The 23,288-nt window shown below is 38.9% G+C and overlaps 3 protein-coding genes across 3 annotated transcripts; 2 read left to right on the forward strand and 1 right to left on the reverse strand.

Moving 5' to 3' along the window:
• Positions 1-346: 346 nt before the first annotated feature.
• On the reverse strand, positions 347-5,856 carry LOC136813224 (uncharacterized). Its single transcript, XM_067069741.1, has 9 exons — positions 5,746-5,856; positions 4,983-5,225; positions 3,514-3,630; positions 2,760-3,152; positions 2,073-2,216; positions 1,639-1,934; positions 1,180-1,509; positions 922-1,057; positions 347-710 (listed from the first exon to the last, which is right to left on the reverse strand). The coding sequence occupies exons 2-9, from the start codon at positions 5,206-5,208 to the stop codon at positions 541-543; spliced, it is 1,812 nt and encodes a 603-aa protein (XP_066925842.1). The 5' UTR covers positions 5,209-5,225; positions 5,746-5,856; the 3' UTR covers positions 347-540.
• Positions 5,857-8,137: 2,281 nt separating this feature from the next.
• Positions 8,138-11,914, forward strand: LOC136813219 (uncharacterized). Its single transcript, XM_067069734.1, has 3 exons — positions 8,138-8,437; positions 9,787-11,781; positions 11,885-11,914. The coding sequence occupies exons 1-3, from the start codon at positions 8,279-8,281 to the stop codon at positions 11,912-11,914; spliced, it is 2,184 nt and encodes a 727-aa protein (XP_066925835.1). The 5' UTR covers positions 8,138-8,278.
• A 12-nt stretch (positions 11,915-11,926) lies between these two features.
• Positions 11,927-23,215, forward strand: LOC136813217 (uncharacterized; the record flags this gene model as incomplete). The annotated part of the gene is made up of 4 exons (XM_067069733.1): positions 11,927-12,610; positions 12,777-15,852; positions 16,127-20,047; positions 20,079-23,215. Coding segments are annotated over exons 1-4 (10,581 nt in total), but the record flags the coding sequence as incomplete, so codon positions are not given.
• Between the last annotated feature and the right edge of the window lie 73 nt (positions 23,216-23,288).

A 23,288-nucleotide genomic window follows, 5' to 3' on the forward strand; every position in this document is an offset into this window, starting at 1 on the left:
TGCTTCTTGAAATCATGATGTACCTGTGCCAAAATTACAGCCACGTGACTTTTTTAAGGTACAATTACGTGAAGCAGGAAGCGTGTAGATAGAAGCGGGTTCAATTCAACTTTTGAAAAGTCGTCATTTTTTTGCCTATTTTGAGGGTTAGGAGTTTTGCCTTACAACGTCAGTTTTTTGGCCATATAAACTTTTGCCAGGTCTAATTCGCGGGTTCCCTGTCAAAAAAGTTTCATAATCCTACCTACTTTCGAACTAATCACATGCAGTTGAGTCACACGAAAGGTGCTACGGATAATAAGAATTTGGCTCTTTTGGAAAATCTATCATAACGACTGGAGCGATATCGAATTTCTCGTCTTTCACGGAGTTAATTATTTTCGAAAATTAAGATTTGCAGCAGTTCAGTGTTCAAAATAAGATCATAATATTGCAATAATAAATCATAAGAAAAAAAATAAGAAAAACACCAATCAATTAACATAATAAATCAATAAACCCTTAAAAATAAAAACAATATTGAGAAGCACGCTGCGTCATTTATTTTGTTGACTTGGTGAAAGCTGTGGCACAATTGCTGTCTCCAGATCCCGAGTTATGTTGACAAGCAAGCTTCTTTGCGCCTGAATTTTGATTGGTGACAATGACCTGCAAAACATCAGTGTCTGGGTAGTTCCATTTACCGAACGCATAAATCTCACGGTTGGTTCCTTGCGATAAAAAATAAACGCGAAAGGTTGGTTGCATATAGAACCGTTAAGGTCAGAACGGTTTAATGTGATTGAAGAGTCAGAGAAGTTGATGGGTTTTCTTAAGAAACAATTTCATGATTCTTAAGGACTTAAGTATTGAGAGGACTTCGAAAATCCAGCGAGAAAAAACAAAGTCTTGTGGTAACAATCGGAAAACCTTTTAACGAACCTGTTAGGATACTGGTGACATCTTGGAAAGTGGAATCACCATTGTTCCATGACAGTTTATACTTGCCCAACATTTGGAAGATACCTTTCCACTTGTACACAATGTCCACTTTCTTACGGAGGAGGTTGATCATCACCTTCAAAGAACACAATAGTAAAAAGATTTGATGTTGTCGCAGTATTTTTATTTGAGTTGCACCTCCTACAAATGAGATTACTAGTGAGATTGATTTCGAATTTTATAAGAAAATAACTGTACCCCTTCATTAGCTGGCACATCAACCGTGACGTGTGTTTGATCTGCCATTGATTGTACATGTGTTTTACTGCGCTCCACATTGAAAGTGGAAGAAGCTGAAATTTGAGTCGAGAACTCCGTTGACGCTTTCACGCCGAAGGCACTTGCTTCAAGACCAACTTTGGTGCCGATGGTGACCCCCATTGAGAAGCCGGATCCAATCTTGAGAGTGGAAGAGGTAGTGATAGTGCTGGTGACTCGCTTGTTGCACGTGTATGCTTTGTTGGACGCAGTGCAAATGACTGGCTTGAAGTTCTTTACTTGTTGTGGTGCAGCAACTGTAGGTTGTGTCTAAAGGAAGTGTTATTGAGTTATTGTACCACAATTGAAACCTACTCCTGTTAGCATGTGATTCATATGATGATGATTGTAAGAAGGGAAAGTGCCACAAAAAGGCGTTAAATATCAAATGAAGCCTACCTTATCTTCGACTTTGAATTCTCGAGCTTCCAAATACATTCCATTGGTTGTGTCAGTGATCGATTTACATTTGTAAGAGCTTGTGGATGCACTGCGGTCAATTGCGTCCATACTACACTCCTTCAGTTTGCCATCGGTGCCTCGAATACGGACTGATATTTTTGGATTCTCAGCGAAAGATTTTCCATTGTTCGGGCCCATACTACAGCATCTGAATTCTTCAATACAATAGAGATTGTTGCAGCTGTTTCGGAACATACCAGACATGTAGTAACCATTGTTACACTTTGACCATCCTGTGAAGATCAAGAAAAATGTGAGAGTATTTTTCATGGAAAACAAGACAAATCATAATGTAAATGGCTAGAAACTAAATATTCAAATAGAGATAAAAACAAAGCATGTATAAAAGGGCAGACGTCAGATTATGATACCTTTATGGTCGAAGGATTTCCATACATTTTTGTTGTAACAATGTTTCCATTGCGACACTTGTGACTTTGGTTTGCAACACATGAACTCTTCAATGTTGTGCAGATGGTTCCCACTCGTCCTGTAAATACCGTGCATGTAATATCCTAGAGAAAATTGTCACTTCATTATTTTATATTGTACAGTATATTGTGGTCCACAAGCAGAGTATTAGGGGAGGGACTGAGAAAGATTTTTGATATTAAATAGTGGACCAAAAGCTCCTGATTATCATAAAAAAACAGGTAAGAAAGATTTAATAGAAAAAATTTTTTGATGGGGAACCCTGTAAATTGAGGGTGCCCCGTGGCCCATTTTTGCGGGCCTCAAAATGCAGAGCCGACCTTAGAATAGCCTTGCGTCAATTTTTGCACATAAGCATGTGACATACCAAATTGTCCGAAAATTTCATGTGGATTCCAAAAAGCACCATAACTAGGGGTCAAAAGTTACAAAAGATAGCAATAACAGAGATTGAGGAGATATGGACAAATTAGTGTGAGCCACCTTGGTTTACCCTTACAAGAAGTATATAGGTTTGTATTTTCCTTCCTCATTCTATTATACCAAAGCCTACCCTTTGCGATACAATTTAAGGGACAGCAAAGATTACAGGAAATACGGTATAATCGTTACAAGCATTAGCTTACCGTTTTTGCAGACAGCCCAGTTCTTTCTATTCCAAATATCCCAGATGTTTAACTTGTAACAATCGCGATCATTAGCTCCTCCTGAATACAGGTGCGAAGCTGCACTCTTGCATTCTGCTTCTTCGAGCAAAAAGATTTGATCCTTGTCGCCTTTACGGTTATTATTACGGTACAGACCGGTCATGTAGAGTCCATTGGGACAGCTTGACCATCCTTTGTGATCGAAAGACTTCCACCAATTAGCATTTTCGGTGGCTACTGATGGTTTCCTGACGTTTCCGATCATGTGTCTTCGATAGTCTCCACTGGTTTGCCATATGTTGGCAATTCGACGAACCACTTGCTTTGCAACGTCAATATTTCCGACCACGGAAACAGTAAACGTACCAACACCTAAGACAAATCACAATCAATTACCAATTGGACTCTTCACAAGAATGCTTGTCAAAGTTGATATGTTCAATTAAAGAACTTGTAAAGTCCAACTAGTAAGTCAAAGTTAAGAGCTTGAGCAGCCACCTGCAGAACATCAGATGAGCCTTCAAAGCGTCAAATGCTGTTAAAAGCATTGGTTCAAAAGAAATGTTCTGGTTCGTTTTCAAAACGTTTGAATTTCTCCTCCTGAAAAACTTATCTTGCATTAGTATCGCTACGAAAGCATTTAAAGTGACTCAGTTTAGCATGAGTAAATTTATTCTCGTTATTCTTGTTAGCTAAAAGGTGAATTTGAAGTGTATCCATAAATATACGTTACCTCCACAACATTCTTGTGCAGTGGTACAAGCAGTGTAAGTTCTACATCTCGTTCGACATTTGTCATCGGCCACCTGTTTTCCTCGTGGGTAGATATTGCGACACCAACAAATTCCACCTGAGGAATAGAACGTTGAAAAGGAAAATTAAGGGAACTAATTCATTCTTTCATTTTTATAGGAGTTTTCAAGAATTTATACTAAAAATGGCATATTCGTGTATAGTCCAGGAGCCAAATCCTATTATATCTATAAATAAGCATTTTTGCTTAACCCAAGATTCTACAGGATAAAGTATATATTTTTGGAATCCTCAACTATCCTAGTTTAAGAAATGGTCGGTCCCCTACTCTAATTCCTGGTCAATTTTTCATACTGGGCCCGAGTTTAGGGGGTACTTTTTACCCTTTGTAAGGATTTGTTAAGGAAATTATCTTTCATTTATGATATAATTTGCTATATCTCATGAATAAATTGACCAATTGCTTTGAAACTTTGCCAAGGGTTTCAAAATAGATTGGTGATCATCATTGGCAAAAAATTTTAGCGAAAAATTATTTTTGGCGGTTTACCTGGGGGGAAATAGGGGAAATTTGGGTATTTTTACTGAATTTTGACACTTTATAAGACTGGGACCTACCAAAACAACTTTTAATTAGACACAAACTTTGTGTTATGATAAAATGTGATGCGATACACCAGAAAAATTTCTTGTCAACTGTATCTAGTATCATTTTCGACGCTTCAGGGGGTAAAAATGCCCATTTTATTGAATTCTTACATAATTTGAGCAATTTTCACTGCTTATCTCGCCTAAAATTTCTTTGAAAATATTTTTAACTTGATCTGTGTGTAATATACACTAGAAAATTACAATGCTGACTTGAAACTTTCACATACAGGGTGCAGTTGGAGAAACCAGGGGGTAAAATCGCCAATTTTATACGATTTTTATAGAAATTTATTGATTTTTGGGCCCATTTAACCCTTAGAACAGTATACAAAGTGTACAACGGTGTACAAAGTTTGATTTCTAACTACTGGAAACATGGATATTTTTGGTAGGCAATAGAGGAAAGCAATTTGTGGTTTCCATTGTCCGTCATCAGGGATACAGGTGGCAAAATCAGGAGGTAAATAGGCAATTTCTAGTTCGCAGTCGCCTGAGTTTGGATGTTTTTCTTGAGAAGTTGCCTCAAAAACCTAGATTTTTAGAATGGAAACCAGCTCTAACAAACTTTAAATTACCATTCCATCATTTCTTTGTCCTTTTGATGACAACCACGCAACATTTCGATGCTTTTAACTGAAGTTATGGCTACATACAGTGACTCAGTGTAACTTTGTTAGCTTTTGCTCTGAAATTTCTTTTATTGCTTCTCAGGACAGAATTGCATTCTGTTGTATTAAGCTTACTAATGGCAAAAAAGATTCTAATGTGTGGTAATTATACCATTGACTATTACAATACCTCGTGTAGCAGCTAACATATAGCCTTTGTCTCTACAGAAATCTTGACAGCGAATATTTGAAGCATGTTCACCCATATTGGTATGAACGCCTGAACCTGGAAGTGAATTGAAACAGCCTTCAACGGTGACTGAAAGTGCTGACCGTTTGACCACGTCTTTGGCTAATCCAACATCGAGGGTGGATGATAGCAGGAGTAGGATACATGATAGTTGCAAAAACAGCATGACTTCAAATGTTGATACTAAAACAAGAGAGAATGTCGACAGAGAGCTACACTCGATTTGACGCAGACTTTTGAAACCTACTTTGAGGTGAAGCAGGTGTAATAAATTCAAAAATAGCTACGATATATTTTGACCACGATATATATCCATACATTCATGACAGCTAGATCAAAACAGACTTTTTTAGTTTTCGGCTTTTGGGAAAAAACGTTTTTATGTCAAGATATTTGAACGATATAGAGAATTCACACATTATTTCATAAGAATCACAGTACACGCCATTCAGGCTTAGCTGTTCTACTTATTTTGAAACTTTGAGCTTCATACTGTTATTATCCTTTTAATATTTGTAGGGTATTTTTTCAGGCTTTATACCCGATACACAACACTTAATTTGCTTAAAATTCAAACAATTCAAAGTTCAGCATTATTTTTAAATTAAACCTCTTTGTCTAATAAGATTATTCCTATATAAAAAAGAGTGTAGGTGAATTTTCTGGTCGAAATGAAAATAGCTAGAAAATGATAATAGCTTACATTCGGAATTCCTCTGTTCTTCTTTTTTTTCTTCTCGCCTTGGCTGAACTCAATTATAATATCTTCATAAACTTGTCTCGCCTTTTATCTTGTACAAGATGGCGTACGAATGAACAAAACCAAGAAGTGCATTTTTGAAATCGGAGCATTGTTCTTCCAACAAAGACAATCAAAGTCACAATTTGAACAAAAGATAAATCTTGAATTGCCCAATCCTTTTGTAGTTTGTTTGGAGGTAAGTTTTCAGAGAAACATTTGCTCAAGTAAAGTGGTCAACAAAACTTGTTTGTAGACGATGATATGGTTGCCTTGGCAGCAAACTTGAAGGAAGAATATTTTCTTTGATAGAAAATTTCGTCCGGATGATGCCAAGACAAAACTGAGTTTTAAATGTCCCGGTTTCATTCAATAAGAAGTCACACAATAATTTAATTTGCAGATTACTTTTCAAGACTTTTTGCTTATTTACTTTGTCTCTTTGTAATATGGATCAAACTTTACCTCTAATTAGCGGACACTAACCTGTCTTCCCGATGGTTTCCGCTAATTAGAGGTTCCTCTGTATTTCTTCTAACGGAATAAATTAGAAGAACGAGGGGGACGATTTGTTTGTTCGTTCTTTTCGGTTGAGCAGTATTCTTAGTTGGGTTTTATAGAAAAAACTTTTTTCAAAAAGGCCATTCAACTAACTTACGGAATTAGCATCGCAAAATTCTCCTTCTATCTTTTCTGCAGCGAAACCGTCTTATTTATTTATTGAAGGTGAAGAAATGTTGACTTTCCAAGCAAACATCAGCAATTTTATCATAATATTCATAATATTAAACGAAATAATATTGAAGTTGGTCTAACAAATGCAAGCACGAATGCCATGATGGCCAGCACGAGAGAAATGCTGAAAGGTTGAGAGACTCAACATTGCCACTATAGAATGAATGAGTGATTAAAAACCTGACAACTCTTCTTTTCCCAAATTTCTTTAAAGGCTTTACTCGCCAAAGCCGATCTCGCTAAGATCTTCTCCACGTGGGTGTAGTTAAGTGAAGTGGGTGTGCTACCATTTCTACGATTGAACAATAATTGAAGGCGTTGTAGAACACCGGTATGAATAAAAAAGATTAAATCGATTGAAAAATGATAAGCCAGGGGATAGTACAGTAACTAACCCCCAAGTTTTATCAAGGAGGTATATGGGGATGTTTTTGGAAATCCATATAAATGGTCAGAGGAAATTTGTGTATCGAATAGGTCTTATATGTGATTTTCGTCTATGCATTTTTAAAACATGACAAGAAACATGTACACATGTTCTACAACACGTTCTAACCAAACCTTAGAGGGATAAAGCATCATCATCAAATAACATAGAATAAACAACTCTGGAATGGGGTGGACAAAATTCTGTAGTTTTTCCCACTTTTCTCTTAGTTCTCTGGGGGCGTGTCGGAGGTGTGTGTGTCACAGTTGTAGAAGTGGAGGGACTCAAATTTTTGTTTCAAAAATGGAAAGGATGGAGCCTATACTAGCCTAGAACTTAAATCTTTCTAAAATTAACGTCACGATAAGGAATAGAAAGAACATGGAAATAACCGATGAGCTAACTTGACAAATATGCCTGTATATCGGAAGGATGAACTGCGCGAAACGGATCAGCGCTCGAATCAAATGAACAACTAGACTTTACATCAACGTACAAACTGAGTAATTAATAAGATATCCGATACAAGTTGGTTAAATATTCATAATCATATCTTCAAGTACAGAATTCCAACAAAGGATACTGTTTTATAGCAGACATTATTTTATGAGAACATTTTGGAGGTTGATTTTAATAAATTGGTCATTTTTCATTTTGGGACATTAATAAAAGAATTTGACGAATAAGTCTGAGCACCTCTAGAAGTTATCCGGTAGGAAACAAAAATACAAGGTAGTTAAACTAAAACAGTAGGCTTAGCGCTTTAGTACTTTCTCCACGTTTCTCTGCACTTGAAACAGACTTCGAGTTTGGTTTTTGTCAATTTTGATATTTTCTTATAAAACATTTGGTTTTGAATATTCCTATGAAAAATTAACCACTATCCAAAATTTCGTCGTTTTGTCATAAATGCTTTAGCAGTAACTGTGCACCGCCAACCCTGTATGTCTGTATGGATCTTTATCTGTTACTAATAGCAACTAGATGAATAGACTATTCTGCAGCGATTTTATGAATTGGGAATCTTCTATTTTTTTGAAATGAGCATTGAATGCGTTGATTGAAAAGGTATTTGAATGCAGCTATGCTATCTTCTTTGCGCTTGCTCCTATTCAAGAGGTATCAAATAGAAATACTATTAATCAAATGGAGAAAGAAGGTATTTCTTGCACTAATTCGACTTTATATGGCAGATGAGAGGAAAGTTGTGTAAGCATATTTTAAAATAAGAAGAATATTATTTGAAATTGTAAACATTGAAATGTACAATAATATCGCAACCAAATGAACAATTTTCAATATTTGAAATGAGTTTGTTTGGTTCAGTTGTTTTTCATGACCAGCATGTATCGTGTTTACGTATTGTTTCATTTGTTCCTGTTTGTTTGGTTGTTTACTTCATATGTGACGCATGCGCAAGATGAAGGGAAGAAAATTGTTTTAGAAGTACACGTGGGTAAATTGTTTATCCAACAAACGAAACATTTTTGCAAGGTGAACTATTCTTCTGATTGGTTGAAATTAATTTTCATCGTGATTTATAAAGCGAATTATGTACAAGTCTAACTAAAAGTTGTACTGTTTTGCTGTTTGTGTAAACTTTTTCGCAATAGATTAATTAGCCACTGACCTGGTTTCTACATTGATCGCAAACAAGTGATACTTTTATGGACCTACCTGGTTATGCATTAAACACATATATAATTGATATATACGTGAGCATGACCGTTAGTCAATCATTCAGAACACAAATAGTGACGGTCTATTAAAATTAGTTGTTTGTTTCTTACAAAAAAACGTTTAGAAACCAAAATTTCATGCTCTTGAAATATTCTTTCATATTTAAGACTTCGTGAGCAAAAAAAACATCTATCTCATCAAAAAATTGAGTAATTTGGCTAAGAACATTGATGCATGCTTATTAATAGTGATTCTTATAGATAAAGATGCCTTTTTTGAGCTGAAAAATTCTTTTTTTACAGATATCTGCTTGAGCCATCTTTTATCTACTTTCATACAAAAAAGCAGAAAAATGAATGATCCAATATTTCACAAAGTCCAAAAAACTCAAATTTGCCCAAAAACATTTTTTTTCGAAAATCAGGCACCGTCACCTTCGAGGGTTTATAGTTCTGCATCTTTGTGCAAAAAACCATAAAGAATGAAAGAGCCAATCTCGAGAAAAGCTAATACTTAAATAATTGATAATGTGCTTATAAAAAAATATCGAATTTGGCCAGTTTTTCTGTAAAAACACGCCAAGCAACCAAAATTTCATCTCTAAACACACATATTTTTCAAAAGTAAGCCGTCATGAGCAAAAAAAACATCAATCTCATAAAAAAGTGAGTAATTTGCCTAAGAACATTGATGCCTGCTTATTAATAGTGATTCTTATAGATACACATGCGTTTTTTGACCCAACACAATTTTTTTGCAAAAATCTGCCATATTTTACCTATGATGGTACCCTACTTTCATGCAAAAAATCAGAAAAAATTAATGATCCAATTTTTCACAAAATCGAAAAAACCTGTTTTTTGGCCCAAATTTGCCCAAAAAATTTTTTTTCGAAAATCGGGCTCCGTCACATTCTGCCCACCATCATTTTTCACTTTTGTACCAAAAAATCAAAAGATTCCTATGATTCAATCCTGAGAAAAGCTGGTGGTAACAGACGAACGAACGAACACGGTTAATTTATAGGACCTCTATCCCACCGGGGTAGGTCCAAAAAGTGCTCACTTATCCTGACTAGACTTTCATCACGAAGCCACAAACGACATTTCTTATTAATGATTGCAAGATCACACAATTTCAAAAGTGTTTTTCATCCATTTCAGGGTCATTCACCAAACATAAAATTGGCAACAGAACATATCCACCATTATTCTGAAGATGACGGACTACTTGCTTTCGTACCAACACACAATCAAGCTAATTTCCCGCTCTGTGGCAACGTTCATATTGAGGTTCAACAGACGATTAACGAGCACCAGTTACCAATATTGATCATATACTTAACTAGTGATCTAAAACAACTCCCAATGAAAGACATTATGAATATTTACAATGCTGCTAGAAAGATTTTCGATCAGAATTTTACCCTGACAACAAAAATGTCCGAAACAACTCGATGCATCAAAAGAGAAACCGACGGGAAAGAGAGACCTGCATATCTCGTCTTATCGCACTCGGATTATCAACCAATGGAAAAAGTGATAAGTCTTTTAAACACAGTAGCATTGTACACGGACATTATCGGATACTCGACATGCCAACACTATTTGAAATACTACAAGCGAAGGTTCACTCGTTCTCTCGACTTCTTCAACTTGGGTAGTTCTTCGAATTACAACAAACGTAGCTTGCCATGCAGTAGTAGTAATAACAAACCGATCGCAAAGACATCTTCCTACAACGTCATAGTTGACATCAACAAGTTCGTCTACATCAAACTCGATCCCAACATGTTCGTGGACGCTGAAGACGACCATCGCACCTTGAAGCTTCACATGGAATGGTCGAACGGTCGCACCATAACGTATTCTGATTGGCTGCAATATAATGGTGTATTGCAACTGATGTATACATGGGCCACTTATGAGACTTTCATGAAACAACCGAAAGATGGGTACAGTTTCGTGGTCACTGCGATGGATTCGTGTGGAGCGACTGGTTCCATCAACTACATAGTCAAGATAAACAGCAATGTGCAACCACCTTGCTACGCGTTTGAGTTACTGGTGGAATCAAACTTGATTGCAGATACACCAAGAACACATTTATTGGGAGACATGGTTAACATTTTGGCCATTCAATTTAACGATGCAAAACTTTCCAAACATTTTGTTCAATCGTTGATACAGCACAGCGCCATCAATTCAAGACTATTCTCCTTGCTTTTCAGCGATAGCACAATTAGTTGCAGTCCCTGTAATGTAAATAAGATTCGTCAGATCGAAACGACATCGCAAAATAATCCAGCATTTCATTCAGCTTTTCCGCCGAATTTCAAATATTTGGGATTCACGGTGAAATGGGATTCGTGTTCAGGCCACTCGCCACCGATTACGTTGAGGAGCCTACCACAACTCACCATCAACAACTACGGTTCATTGCAGTATGAAATTCCTGCAGACACTTTTTACGACGCCGAGGAAGGGTTCACAAACAACCTCAAACTATCCATTGTTTCTAGTAAAAACATTATTGCTACCTTACAATACATGAAGTTGTCGGTTTATCAAATCGAAAACAATCCTATTTCCACGAAATCAACCTTCACCATAAAAGCTTCCGATAATAAAAACCAGCAAACAGAGCTGCAAATTCACATCAATCTTAAAGGAGCGTCACCTCAGCCTCCTGGTTACTTCAGTTTTCGTTTTACCGCCTATTACTCGTTGTCGAGCTCAGATGCAGAAATTCTTAACCTGGTCATGACAACGTTTTCAAAGTATTTGAATACTAACAGTATGAAGAATTTCAATGATTACGTCATTGTGGGATTCGCGCGAACAGGTTCTTTCCCACAATACATCACTTTCTCATTCGCTTTCAAAACATTTTATCATCACACACAAGGTTACAACCAATTCCTGTTCACACAAACCAAACTCTTTTCTCAAGGCTCAGTGTCCAATATGTTCATTGCAGACACCATACAATACCTTCGAGATATCACTGGTCAAACACACGATAACTACAACGGTTATATTTTCGTAAAACCGACTATGGTGCAACCAACCATGATGCAAACTAAGATCAACCCTCACCCAAGTACGACTATAGACAACATCTCTCCTAGTACTGTTTCAACCCAACCATCAAGCAAAGTACCTCATATCGAAGGCCCGATCGCTCTTTACCAGATAGGTCCGTTCAAAGTCACCTTCTGCGACTTCATGGTCTTCCCCATTCCCGATAACCTTTTCAAAGACGATGTTGACGGTTCAACGCGTCGACTGACTGAAACTATCTTTAACAGACGCTGGACATCAACCTGTCAGTACATCTTCCTGGATTTTCGCTGACTCGGACATACAAGTCATCTACGGGTATTTAAAAGTTGAAGATTATATTGAGTTACGAGGTGGAGGTGCAAACAAAAACACATTCTTCCACCTGGTGGCCACAAACTCCAGAGGAGGATCCACGTCTTTACGATTTAGTGTGGAACTGCCAGAAAAGATCCCAGACATCTTATACACAGTCAGCATGAAGGTGACGCCCTTCTATCAACCCTCCATCCCTGAGATCAATGAACAGCTCATGCTACTGACCAAAATCTCTGCTTACTTTGGACTACCTTCTAAGTTCTCTTGGATCAATGTAATTTCCTTCAAACGTCAACCAAACGAGAACCAAATCACCATTGCGTGGACCAATTGTACCTTGACTGGCAAACAATGTCATAACAAAGACGTCTCAACCATCGCGTCCAAAGTCGTTCTCGACAACGGTCAACCAAATTCTGTCTTCGCTCGCTTTTTATCTCCACAATACATCATTAACGAGATCCGAGCGACGACTTCTTCACAATGCCAACAAACGACGACGTCGACACTACAACCGACGTCGTCAGTCATTGGATCATCATACCCAATCATTGTCAATAACATGCCGACGCTTGAAGTCACTACTCTCAACTATTTCACTTATAAGGTAGGTCCATCTACCATATCATCACCATCATCAAAAGTTGTTTTGTTTCTATTTAGCCCTTTTTGCTAAAAATCATAACTTGGAGGTCTCAAGAAACATTTTCTGATTTAAAAAACCTAATTTTAACGAACAGTTATAGCTGAAACTTATCACCTCTTTTTTATAGATCCCATTCAACACGTTTTACGACTCAACAGACGGGTATACACCCTATCTCACATTGAGTATGTCGTCCAACGCTGGGAAACCCATCCCAAGATCCTCCTGGATACAATTCAATGCAGCTGCACAGGAAATCAATGCTTTCTTATACGTTGACATCTTGAATGGTCGAGAAGTGGAGAATTTCCAATTTGTGTTAACAGCGACCAACTCTTTTGCAAGGTCCAAAAACATGGTGATTAACATTCAATGTCGTCGAAAGGTGTTTCCAATGGGTGGCTTCTATGTGGAGTTCAGTGGACGTGAATATTTCAATCAAATCATGAATAATATACAAGTTCTTACTATTCTTCTTCAACGTTACTTCCAGTACACTGGCAATCGATACAAGACAGAGATCGTCTGTTTCCAAAGGAACACTGGACTGAATTTTCGAATGAATTTCGTGTACCACCGCGTCATCGATTCCTCCAACGGTTGCAATGTCACCGAACTGTACAATTTGCAAAAGATATTGCTTACGAACCAAGGGCAAATCAATTCTGACTTTATGTTTGCATTTTTACCAGAAGCGGTGGCAAGTCATGTCACCATCACTACCTTCGGCTCATGCTTGAACCTGCCTACCACCACACCGTCCACCCCTCAACCTGTCATATTGAACCAGATTCAACCTTTAGTCATCAGCAATGCTGGCTTCTTCCAATACTCCATCCCCGAAAAGACTTTCTATGACGCAAAAGATGGCTTTACACCAATGATGCAACTCAAACTTTTGGACCAATACAAAACGGGGGTTCGTAAGGACTCTTGGATCACTTTATCCAACAACCAAGTGATATTAGCTTCACCCTCTGGCATGCAATTTCCAAACACCAGGACAAACCAGTTCTATCTGCGAGTGATCAACAGTCAATTGAAGTTCACAGATTTGGCTTTAGAAGTGACAGTTATTAACCAATCACCTGTCGGCGCTTTACGAATCACACTAACAGGCGTGCACAAGTTCCAGTCCAGTTCCAGTACAGTAGACATAATCATTTACATCATGGAAAAACTTAACTCTTATTTGTACGACCAAACGAACCGTAAAGAGACAGTGTTGATCAGTTTTTATCACAGCTCTTCCACCTTCACAATGCACCTGGACGACGCTTCACTGATTGGCGACATCTGCTCATCCAACACCTTTCGAACCTTAGAAAAGAAGATTTACATCACACCTGGTAACATCCATCCACAGATGGTGATGGAGTTGTTCCCTCAAGTCTCTTTGACACAAGTACAATTTTCCAAGCAATGCAACAGACCGATCACAACCTCTAAACCAACCACAACAGAAAAACAGAATACCCCACCATACGTCAACCAACCTATACAACCAATACATATCTCCTTTGGTCGGTTGTTGTTCAAATACATCAGTCCTCAAACATTCCTAGATAGGGAGGACGGTGATGCCAGACACTTACAATTAACACTCCTCCACAACGATGGTGGTACAGTCCAACGCGATAACTGGGTTCAAATGAACCAGAACACTCTGCTCATTTACGGTTCGTACACTTTACAAGATTACAACATGTTACCGTTGGACAAATACCGTTACATGCTACGAGCAACTGACTCCAAAGGCTCTTTCACAGCAACTCCAATCATCTTCGAGCGTCCAAGCACATCACTAGAGTACAGTTTCAAGATTCGTACCACAATTACCATGTTTTATGACTCCACCACCAGCTTGGTGAACGAGCAAATACTTTTCATCACCAAGATCAATAGCTACATCACAACCTACCTTAGATATGGTATTCAAATCATCACTTTCGCCAGAAGCATCTTGACCAAGCAACTCATTATTGAATGGGCATTGGACAATCTCAGCGATGACATCTGTCCTTGGCAGACATTACAACTAATCACCGACAAATTCGTCTCCAACAGCCAACCATCAAGTGGATATCGATCAATCATGAGGCCAGAATACTCAGTCAGTTCAGTAGAAATCCAACGAATGCCTTCATGTCAACAAATCACCATTTCACCATCCCCATCATCCACCACCACACATCTCCAAACCTCCACATCCATTCCTACAACTCCAATACCCGAACCTCCGACCATTAACACAAACATCTTTCCAATAAGATTATCAACCAAGCAAAGTGCCATCTTCATCTACTACATACCGAGCAATGCATTTAACAACCCAATGAATTCACACTTAAAGTTAGACCTCTTAACAGAAGAGGGTAGACAACTGGAAAATAGATCTTGGGTTTCATTCAACAAGCAGCATAATTACATTTATGGAATGTTGATTGAGGATATGATTACCAGTGGTTCTTCTGATGTGTACCGTCTACAAGCAACTAATGGTGGAGGATCGGTATATTCTCAAGTCACTATCACAATACCGGCCTTAGAGAAGAAACTCCATTCGATCACTATTGTGTTTCGTACAAGAGACACCTTCTTTAAATACGCAGACCTTACTGCACTCGTCATTGGCCAATTGAGTCTATACCTCAGACAAAGTGGTGTCATTAATCTCTTATCGATCATCAAAATGCAAGGGAATTTCTGGTCCGTACAATTCGCAGCATCCACTCAAATCGTCGACTATTGTAACATGCAACAATACTTTACGTTTCGACGGAAGTTTGTAGTAGACACACTAGTTAGTACTTTGTTCAAGAACTTTGTTTATCCAGAGATGGAAGTACTACAAGCGTACGCTAGCAATGAACAATGTCAAAACGTAACCACGACAACCACTACCACACCCACACCAAACGTAAACCTCCCTCCCACCGTCTTAAAATTATTTGCGAAAGTTACCGCAACGACATGTGAGGTGTTCGAGTTTCAGATTCCCAACAACTCGTTCTTCGACGTGGAGGACGGGTTAACATCGAACCTGGCGATCACCATACAAGAACCGGATGGAGGGGAATTACCAAAAGATGTTTGGCTGGTTTTCAATGAAACGACGCGCACGTTGAGAGGATTGTTGACGCTGACGGAAGCAGTGAACAGCAACCAGTTTGTGTATCGAGTGGTGGCTACTGATAAAGCAGGTTGGTCAAGTTCCATTTTTCATTTCAATCTTCCATTTGTTGTCGAAATTAAATCTTAGAAAGAAGTTAAGCAACATCAAATTACCATTCCTTTTTCTAGGGTACCAGACTTCTATAACCAATATTCAACATATTTTTAATAAGTCCCTTTCCTGTTTCAATAAATTTTATCAGTTTTTCTTACTTTACAGTGCATAACGAGAAAGCATTCAGTGGTAAATTTTTATCTCAAAAATGCCCTTGCCCTTCTCATTTAATTATCATTCTTTTGCAGGTTTATCAGTGTTCCAAATGTTGACCATTCACGTTTCAAAACCTCAAAACGAGGTTGACGGTCACATGGTCGAAACTTATGGCACCATACTACAACAGATAGAAACGAACGCACTCAAGTTGCTCATTCATCAGAAATTCCTCTCGTACATTCAACAAAAGTTCACGCAAGGCTCAGTCAACGGCCTCCAAATACATTCCATGATCATCTATCCAACCAATCCAAAAAGCATGAACTTGAAATGGTCTATCTGTCAACGTCAATGCAACCAGAACGTGGATATCGAATTGAAACGCATTCTCATGGTGCAGAACATACAACCTAATTATGACGTCATGGTGCTGCTACACCCAACTGCTCACGTGACTAGTGTTTCTATCACTGGTGATACCAAATGTAGGACGACAACGACCACCACTACCACTCCCACCAAAGTAACACCCTCTCCAAACACACCTCCTACGATCAACAGAGTTATACCAATATTAACTGTAGAAGGTTGTAAATTGCTGGACTACCAAATACCTCATGATACATGCTTTGACAAAGAAGATGGATACACAGCCAAACTTCATATCAAACTTCTTCATGAAAACAAGACTGAAGTTGGAGATTCGTCGTGGATTCACTTGAACCACGCAACACAAAAGATCTATGGTATTCTGAAAATCAGTGATTTGGAAGGCTCACCAAACAATGTCTTCATATTCTACTTGGTTTGTCAAGACTCTGGTGGATTGAGTGTGGAGCATCGGTTCTACATTTTACCAAGTGGTACACCAATGATGCCAAAGTATCATTTCACTATGAAAAGTTACATCTACGTCAACGAGATGATGAGTGATTCAGAAATCCAACTGCTCTGGATCAAGAGAATGAAACGATACCTCGGAGAAACAGAATACAATCTCCAATTAATTGACATGAAGCGAACCACAATCTTATATCCTCAAATCACCATCAAATGGTATAATTGCTCCATACAAGATCCCTGTTCGCAAGATGCTTTACATTTGAAATCCTTATTATTGAATGATAAAAATCATCACAGTTTGAATGAGCAATTCTCTAGATCGATGGTTCCAGAGTTTGTCTTAATCTCAGGAGCTATGGAGCAACAACAACCTTGCCAAGTTATCACCACGACCACTGGAACACCAGCCCTAACAACAACTCCACCAGTCAACCAAATACCCATCACTGTTATGAAAGTTTTGAAAGTGGAGATTGATGTTTGTGAACAAGTTCTGTATCAAATTCCTGCAAACGCTTTCTTTGACGTTGAAGACGGGTACACGCGGAACTTGAAACTCTCTTTGACCAACAAAGATGACAGCAAAGTAGACGAACTGTGTATCAATTTCGACAAGGGAGCACAGACTATCTATTTCCGATACGTCAAGGATTTGTTTCAAAACAACCTTGAGCTGAAACTGACAGCTATGGATTCAGGAGGAGGAAGCGCAACGAGTGATTTAGTAATCACCACAAAAGCCAACGTTGCGGAATTAAGCCACTGGTTTTCTATGCGAAGTTACGTATATAACATTGTTCCACAAAAGTTGAACATTCTGAACAGCTTCACAGCAAAGTTACAGCATTTCTTCAGTGATAAGAGCGGCGGTCAGATCATGTTCAAAAAGTTATCATATACAGATAATTACATGGAAGTTGAATGGTCGAATTGCTCGTTGTACACAACCTGCAAGAATTCATCCTTGTTGCAAATGAAATCCAAAATGTTGATGTTTGACTCGTCAAGCATAGTGAACCCACAATTCATTTCCTTCATGGCTCCATCTTTCGTCATTACTTTCTTACAAATGCAATATGGAGATATCTGCTACCCACACCCATCCACAACTGTGGTACCAACGCCCAGTACACAAGTCACGCCCCAGCCATCAGTCACACCGACACATGGTTTAAACACGCCTCCACGTGTCATGAAAGAAATACCTGTGTACAATGTACCGTTATGTGCTTTATTCAGCTTTCGCATTCCACAAGATACCTTCTATGATCGAGAAGACGGTGGTACTAGAAATTTGAGACTTGAGTTACGTCAGTTCAATGACCAAGAACTGGCGAGCACGTCTTGGATACAGTTTGTGGAATCAACACAAGTGGTTTACGGTCAGTTCCGTCAAGAGGGTAATAACATGGACAGTAAATACATCAGTTACATTTTGCGAGCATATGACAGATCCAGCCTCAACACTTTCACCGTCATTACAATGAAAACACCCCCGATGGACACCGTTCCCTACTTCATTGAGGCCGAATTCACCCGATTTTACGATGAAAACACACCGGAACTTATCTCACAACTCTTTCTAACCAGCAAGATCTCTACATATTTAGGTGAGCAAAATGTTGGCAACGTTCTTGCTATTTCCTACAAGCGTACTCCAAACACTATCGAGTTATCTTGGACAAATTGTCGACTGATTGATAGATCATGTCAAAACAATGAGGTGCAAGATAATATTAGCAAATTTGCGACGAACGGTGTAGATCAGATCAACGATGGCTTCAGACGAGCTATGGATCCATACTACATCGTCAAGAAAGTATTGGTCAACACCTCCAATTGTGACAAGTTGCCGAGAACCACCATTATTCCATCGCCTTCCAGCTCCATGTATCCATCAATGTCTTCCATCTTTACAAACCGGCCACCAAGGGTGAACGGGATCATCGAACCCATACCTCTCAAGAAATGTGGGTCATTCTCTTACACCATTCCCAATAATCTTTTCATCGATGAAGATGGCAATACCAGGAATCTGAGGATACAATTCTTCGATATCTATGGCAACGAAGTCAACAATCGCACATCTTGGGTTCAATACAATCCAAAACTATTCCTTATCTATGGTTTGATCAAATGCAGCGACATCGAGAAACAACCTGACGCTGGATACCAATACATTCTGGAAGCTTCTGATTCGCAAGGGCTTTCCGTATTCACAATCCTACCATTTCAAAAGTTGGATCAGATCACTCGAATAGGGTTCGAGATTGAAATGGAGATTGAATGTTCCTTTGATGCAGTGACGCCGTATCTGAACGATATTTTTCAAATCATCAACAAGATTGTCTTCTTCTTTGGCGATCACAACATGGACAATATCAAGGTAGTGAAATTCTTCGAAAAACCAGGATCTATAGGCACAATCATATTCAAATGGACCAACTGCACGTTCGATTTTACCACATGTCCAACAGACCAAATCGAGTTGTTGGTACAAAAGATTACATCCTCAAACGGAGCATTTGCCAAAAGCTTTGAGCCAAACTACAGAGTGAAGAGTATTGAATACGTTTACAACACGCCCTGTCAGAAACCCACCACGACACTTGCCCCTACAACTACACCCTTACCAAGCCCTCCGAAAGTAGTCAACTATATTTCGACCATCATAACAAAGCGCTGCGCAAATCTACACTTTCCCATCCCTGAAAAGACGTTTTATGACGATGAAGACGGTTGGACGAGAAATCTAACATTGCTGTTGATGACAGTGACAGATGAGAAGTTGTCATCAGGAAGCTGGATTCAGTTCGATCAACAGTCTCAAACTATCATAGGAAGACCTGCAAAATTGACAAACATCCCAGACCCTTACCAATCCTTTATTTACAATTTAGTTGCCATGGATAAGGAAGGAAACCAATCCCCACTTGTTATTCGAATCGACGTTCTATCCGACCCTAAACCAAACACAATCAACCAGAATTTCACTCTGATCCTTAAGAAAAACTTTCCAATAAACATCCCTGATGTAAAAGCTTACAAAGAACGATTGAAAACTAAGATCGCGTCGTATTATGGAGATACTGGGTCATATTTCATCAACGAAATCGATTTTGCATCAAACTCAAAACTCCTTACAGCTTTCTTGGTCGAATTGTACAGTGAACGGACCCTCATGCAACAACACGTTAGCTCGTTTGATCAAAGACAAAATCATGGATCTATCTGGAAAATGTCGAACACAGTTTGCATTCATATTTCTACCGGAATTCACTGTAAAAGAGCTGACAATGCAAATCAACTCTGACTGTGGTATCATCACAAGTACCATAACGCCCACGACTGCCGCCCTCGTTACACCTTCGAGCAGTATATCACCGATGCCAGACACCACCATCAAGGTGCTGGTGGATGAAATTAACATTCCTGTCGATTACTGCAAACAAGTGGAGTACATGATTCCTGAGAACATATTTCACGACGAAGCGACGGGTAATTCACGTTCGTTCACTTACAGTTTGTTGTATGAGGATAAGTTAACAGTTACTTGTAGTTCATGGTTGCAGCTCAATGTAACGTCGGGTAATGAGCTGTATGGCAACATGCTACAGACGCAACCAGTTAACCCTGTCAAGTACAAACTGCGAGCATTGAACGAAGTTGGAGCATCTGCCACATCTGACATCCTGATCGATACAACACAGCTAGAAAAGTTGAATATCTCATATCGTGCTGCATTTAGTTTCCAAACAACTTTGGACGAAAAAATATGTGATGCTGAGCTCTTGTTCATACTGAAAGAGAAACTAAAGACATATTTTGGTGATGATACCACTTCCTACACCAGCTTTTTTTCTTTCTTCTCACGAGGTACCAAACAGCAACCAAGTTATGTCATGTGGACAAATTGCACCATTCGCACCGATATATGTGATTTCAGACACATTAACGAAATCACTGACAAACTATTCGTCGACGATCAAAGTCTAGTTGTCAAGCCTGCTCTCATCGAAGCACTCAAACCTGAATTCACAGATCTGTCAGTCCTTGAAGAGAAATTGGGTCCTTGTGACGCAAATGAGGTTTTGTCAGTCGGTTTGAGTCCAGATCCAATCTGTGTGGACACGTGTGGGGAATTTATTTACAAATTGAATGATAGCATGTTTATAGATCCTGAGGACGGCAATACGAGCAAACTAATCATCGAAATGACCAATAAAGATTCCACACCTTTGGCGCCCAATTCGTGGATTCAGTTTGATCAGGTGAACAAAGAAATTTTTGGTTTCCCATCGGAGAGTGTTATAGTGAACGAACCAAGTGAAGGTTATGTATATTTGATCAACGCGTACGACTCACAGGGTGCGGCCGCTTCCGTACCCGTCACCTTCAAGATGTGTAGAGGTCTACCTTCTTATGATGGTAGTGTTACTGTCAAACTGAAATGCAACAAGACTATCACCAAAGCCATTCATATTGTAGAAGACACACTGCATAGGATATCAGAAGCGTATTACGATGGGACATTAGCCGATTTCTTTCTCGTCAACTATCAATTGAAGATGAATGATATGAACTTTACGTGGACGAACTGTACAGGAAGTGTTGACTTTGATTTGGAGCAATTACAGAATTCGCTGAATGATTCCGACTGTCAACCCATCAACGTAACTATCACTGATCATAAAGATTACCCACCCATAGTTGTTCGTGATAATTTGAGGTTCGACATCTCCTTTTGTCACCCGAAGAATTACACCATTCCTTTTGACAGCATCGTTGACGGTGAGGATGGGGACTTAAGAAACATGACCGTGTATCTGGCCTTTCAAAACATGCAACCTCTACCATCAGATTATTTTGTAGCTTTGTATAAAGATTCACTTGAGGTCATTTTTATGGCTACCAATCAAACGAAAAGTAAAATCATATACGAATACTATTTAGTAGCAGTTGACAAAAGAAATCAAACAGCTCGAATGATGCTTTATTTCGAAGTGATGGATGATTTCCCGCCCGTCAATTACCTGATTGGTACGAAACTTCGAGCTCCAAGCAACATCGCAACTGTTCAAAGCATCAACGATTATTTCGATGCAATCAACCAATACATGAATTACAACAGCACATGGTTAGTAAATGACTACCAAGGCTTTTCTAACGGAACAATCATCATACGTTATACACAATGTACCCATTCCTACCCTAAATGTGACCACAAAAACATTGAGACATTCAGATCAACCTTTATGTCGGAGGATGGTCAAATCAACCCAGATGTCATTGCAGCAATGTTCCCAAGGTTTAGAATACAATCTATAGATACTGAAAGATACAAAGATTGCTTGTTAGAGCCCAACACGCCACCAGAAAAACATCACAATCTCAATGTGACCATCAAAAGATGTGGCATAACAAAATATCGAATTCCCGAAGACACTTTCTTTGACAAAGAGGACGGGAACACTGGCAATCTGACTTTGAAATTGTACAGAGATGAAGATACTCAATGTTGGTTGAAATTCAATGCAACCGACCAACAAATGACCCTTCTCTATGACTCTGGCAAAGCTGGCCAGACATTCAACTTCACTATCCAAGCAACAGACGTGAGAGGAGAAAGCGTCAACGCAACTCTCACCGTGTTTTTCGAAGAACGAGGAAGAATAAGCTACCAACTTGTCTTCTTATTCGACATTGTTGAAACCTTACCATGTTTCGAAGAGAAGTATTTTGTATCAGAAACGATGTTGACATACTTCAATAACACCGAAGAAATAGGAGTTGCCAGTATTTCCAAAGGGCCTGACAACCTTTTAATGGAGGTGGTAGTGGAGCATTGCGATATGGACTTTTCACCATGCAACTACATCGTAATGGATCGCTTAACCAAAGCATTACAAGATGGAAATTCATTGAAGAGGGAATTTATTGATTCCTTTTCCACAGATAAATATATACCGAGGTACTTGTCGCAACGCAAAGGGGAGCCGTGTCTTGACCGAAGTAATACAGCACCTCTCTCCCAAGGAGAGATCGGATTGGTGAACGTGACCGCTTGCACCAATCAGACCGACCTTTTTTTACCACGTGATCTAGTGATGGATAACGAGGATGGTGATTGGTCCAACATGAAGAAGGTATTGTACAAGGTCTTGGAAAGTGGCGGGAAAACACTTGTTACGTCGAAAGACTGGATTCAAATGAATGGCGTTTCTATTATGATTATTTACGTTCGATCCCTGGCAAATGCACAACCAGAAGAAGGCTACCACTTCCTAATCGACGTCACTGACAGTCGCGGTAGTCAAATCGAAGTACCGCTCACTGTGACCTTTGAACGAGACAGACCAAACATTACATTTGCAATAAACATGTCTTTAGCATTACGCCAGACCGGTA

Source organism: Clytia hemisphaerica, unplaced genomic scaffold, assembly GCF_902728285.1.
Source record: "Clytia hemisphaerica strain Z4C2 unplaced genomic scaffold, Clytia hemisphaerica genome assembly, whole genome shotgun sequence".
NCBI lineage: Eukaryota > Metazoa > Cnidaria > Hydrozoa > Leptothecata > Clytiidae > Clytia > Clytia hemisphaerica.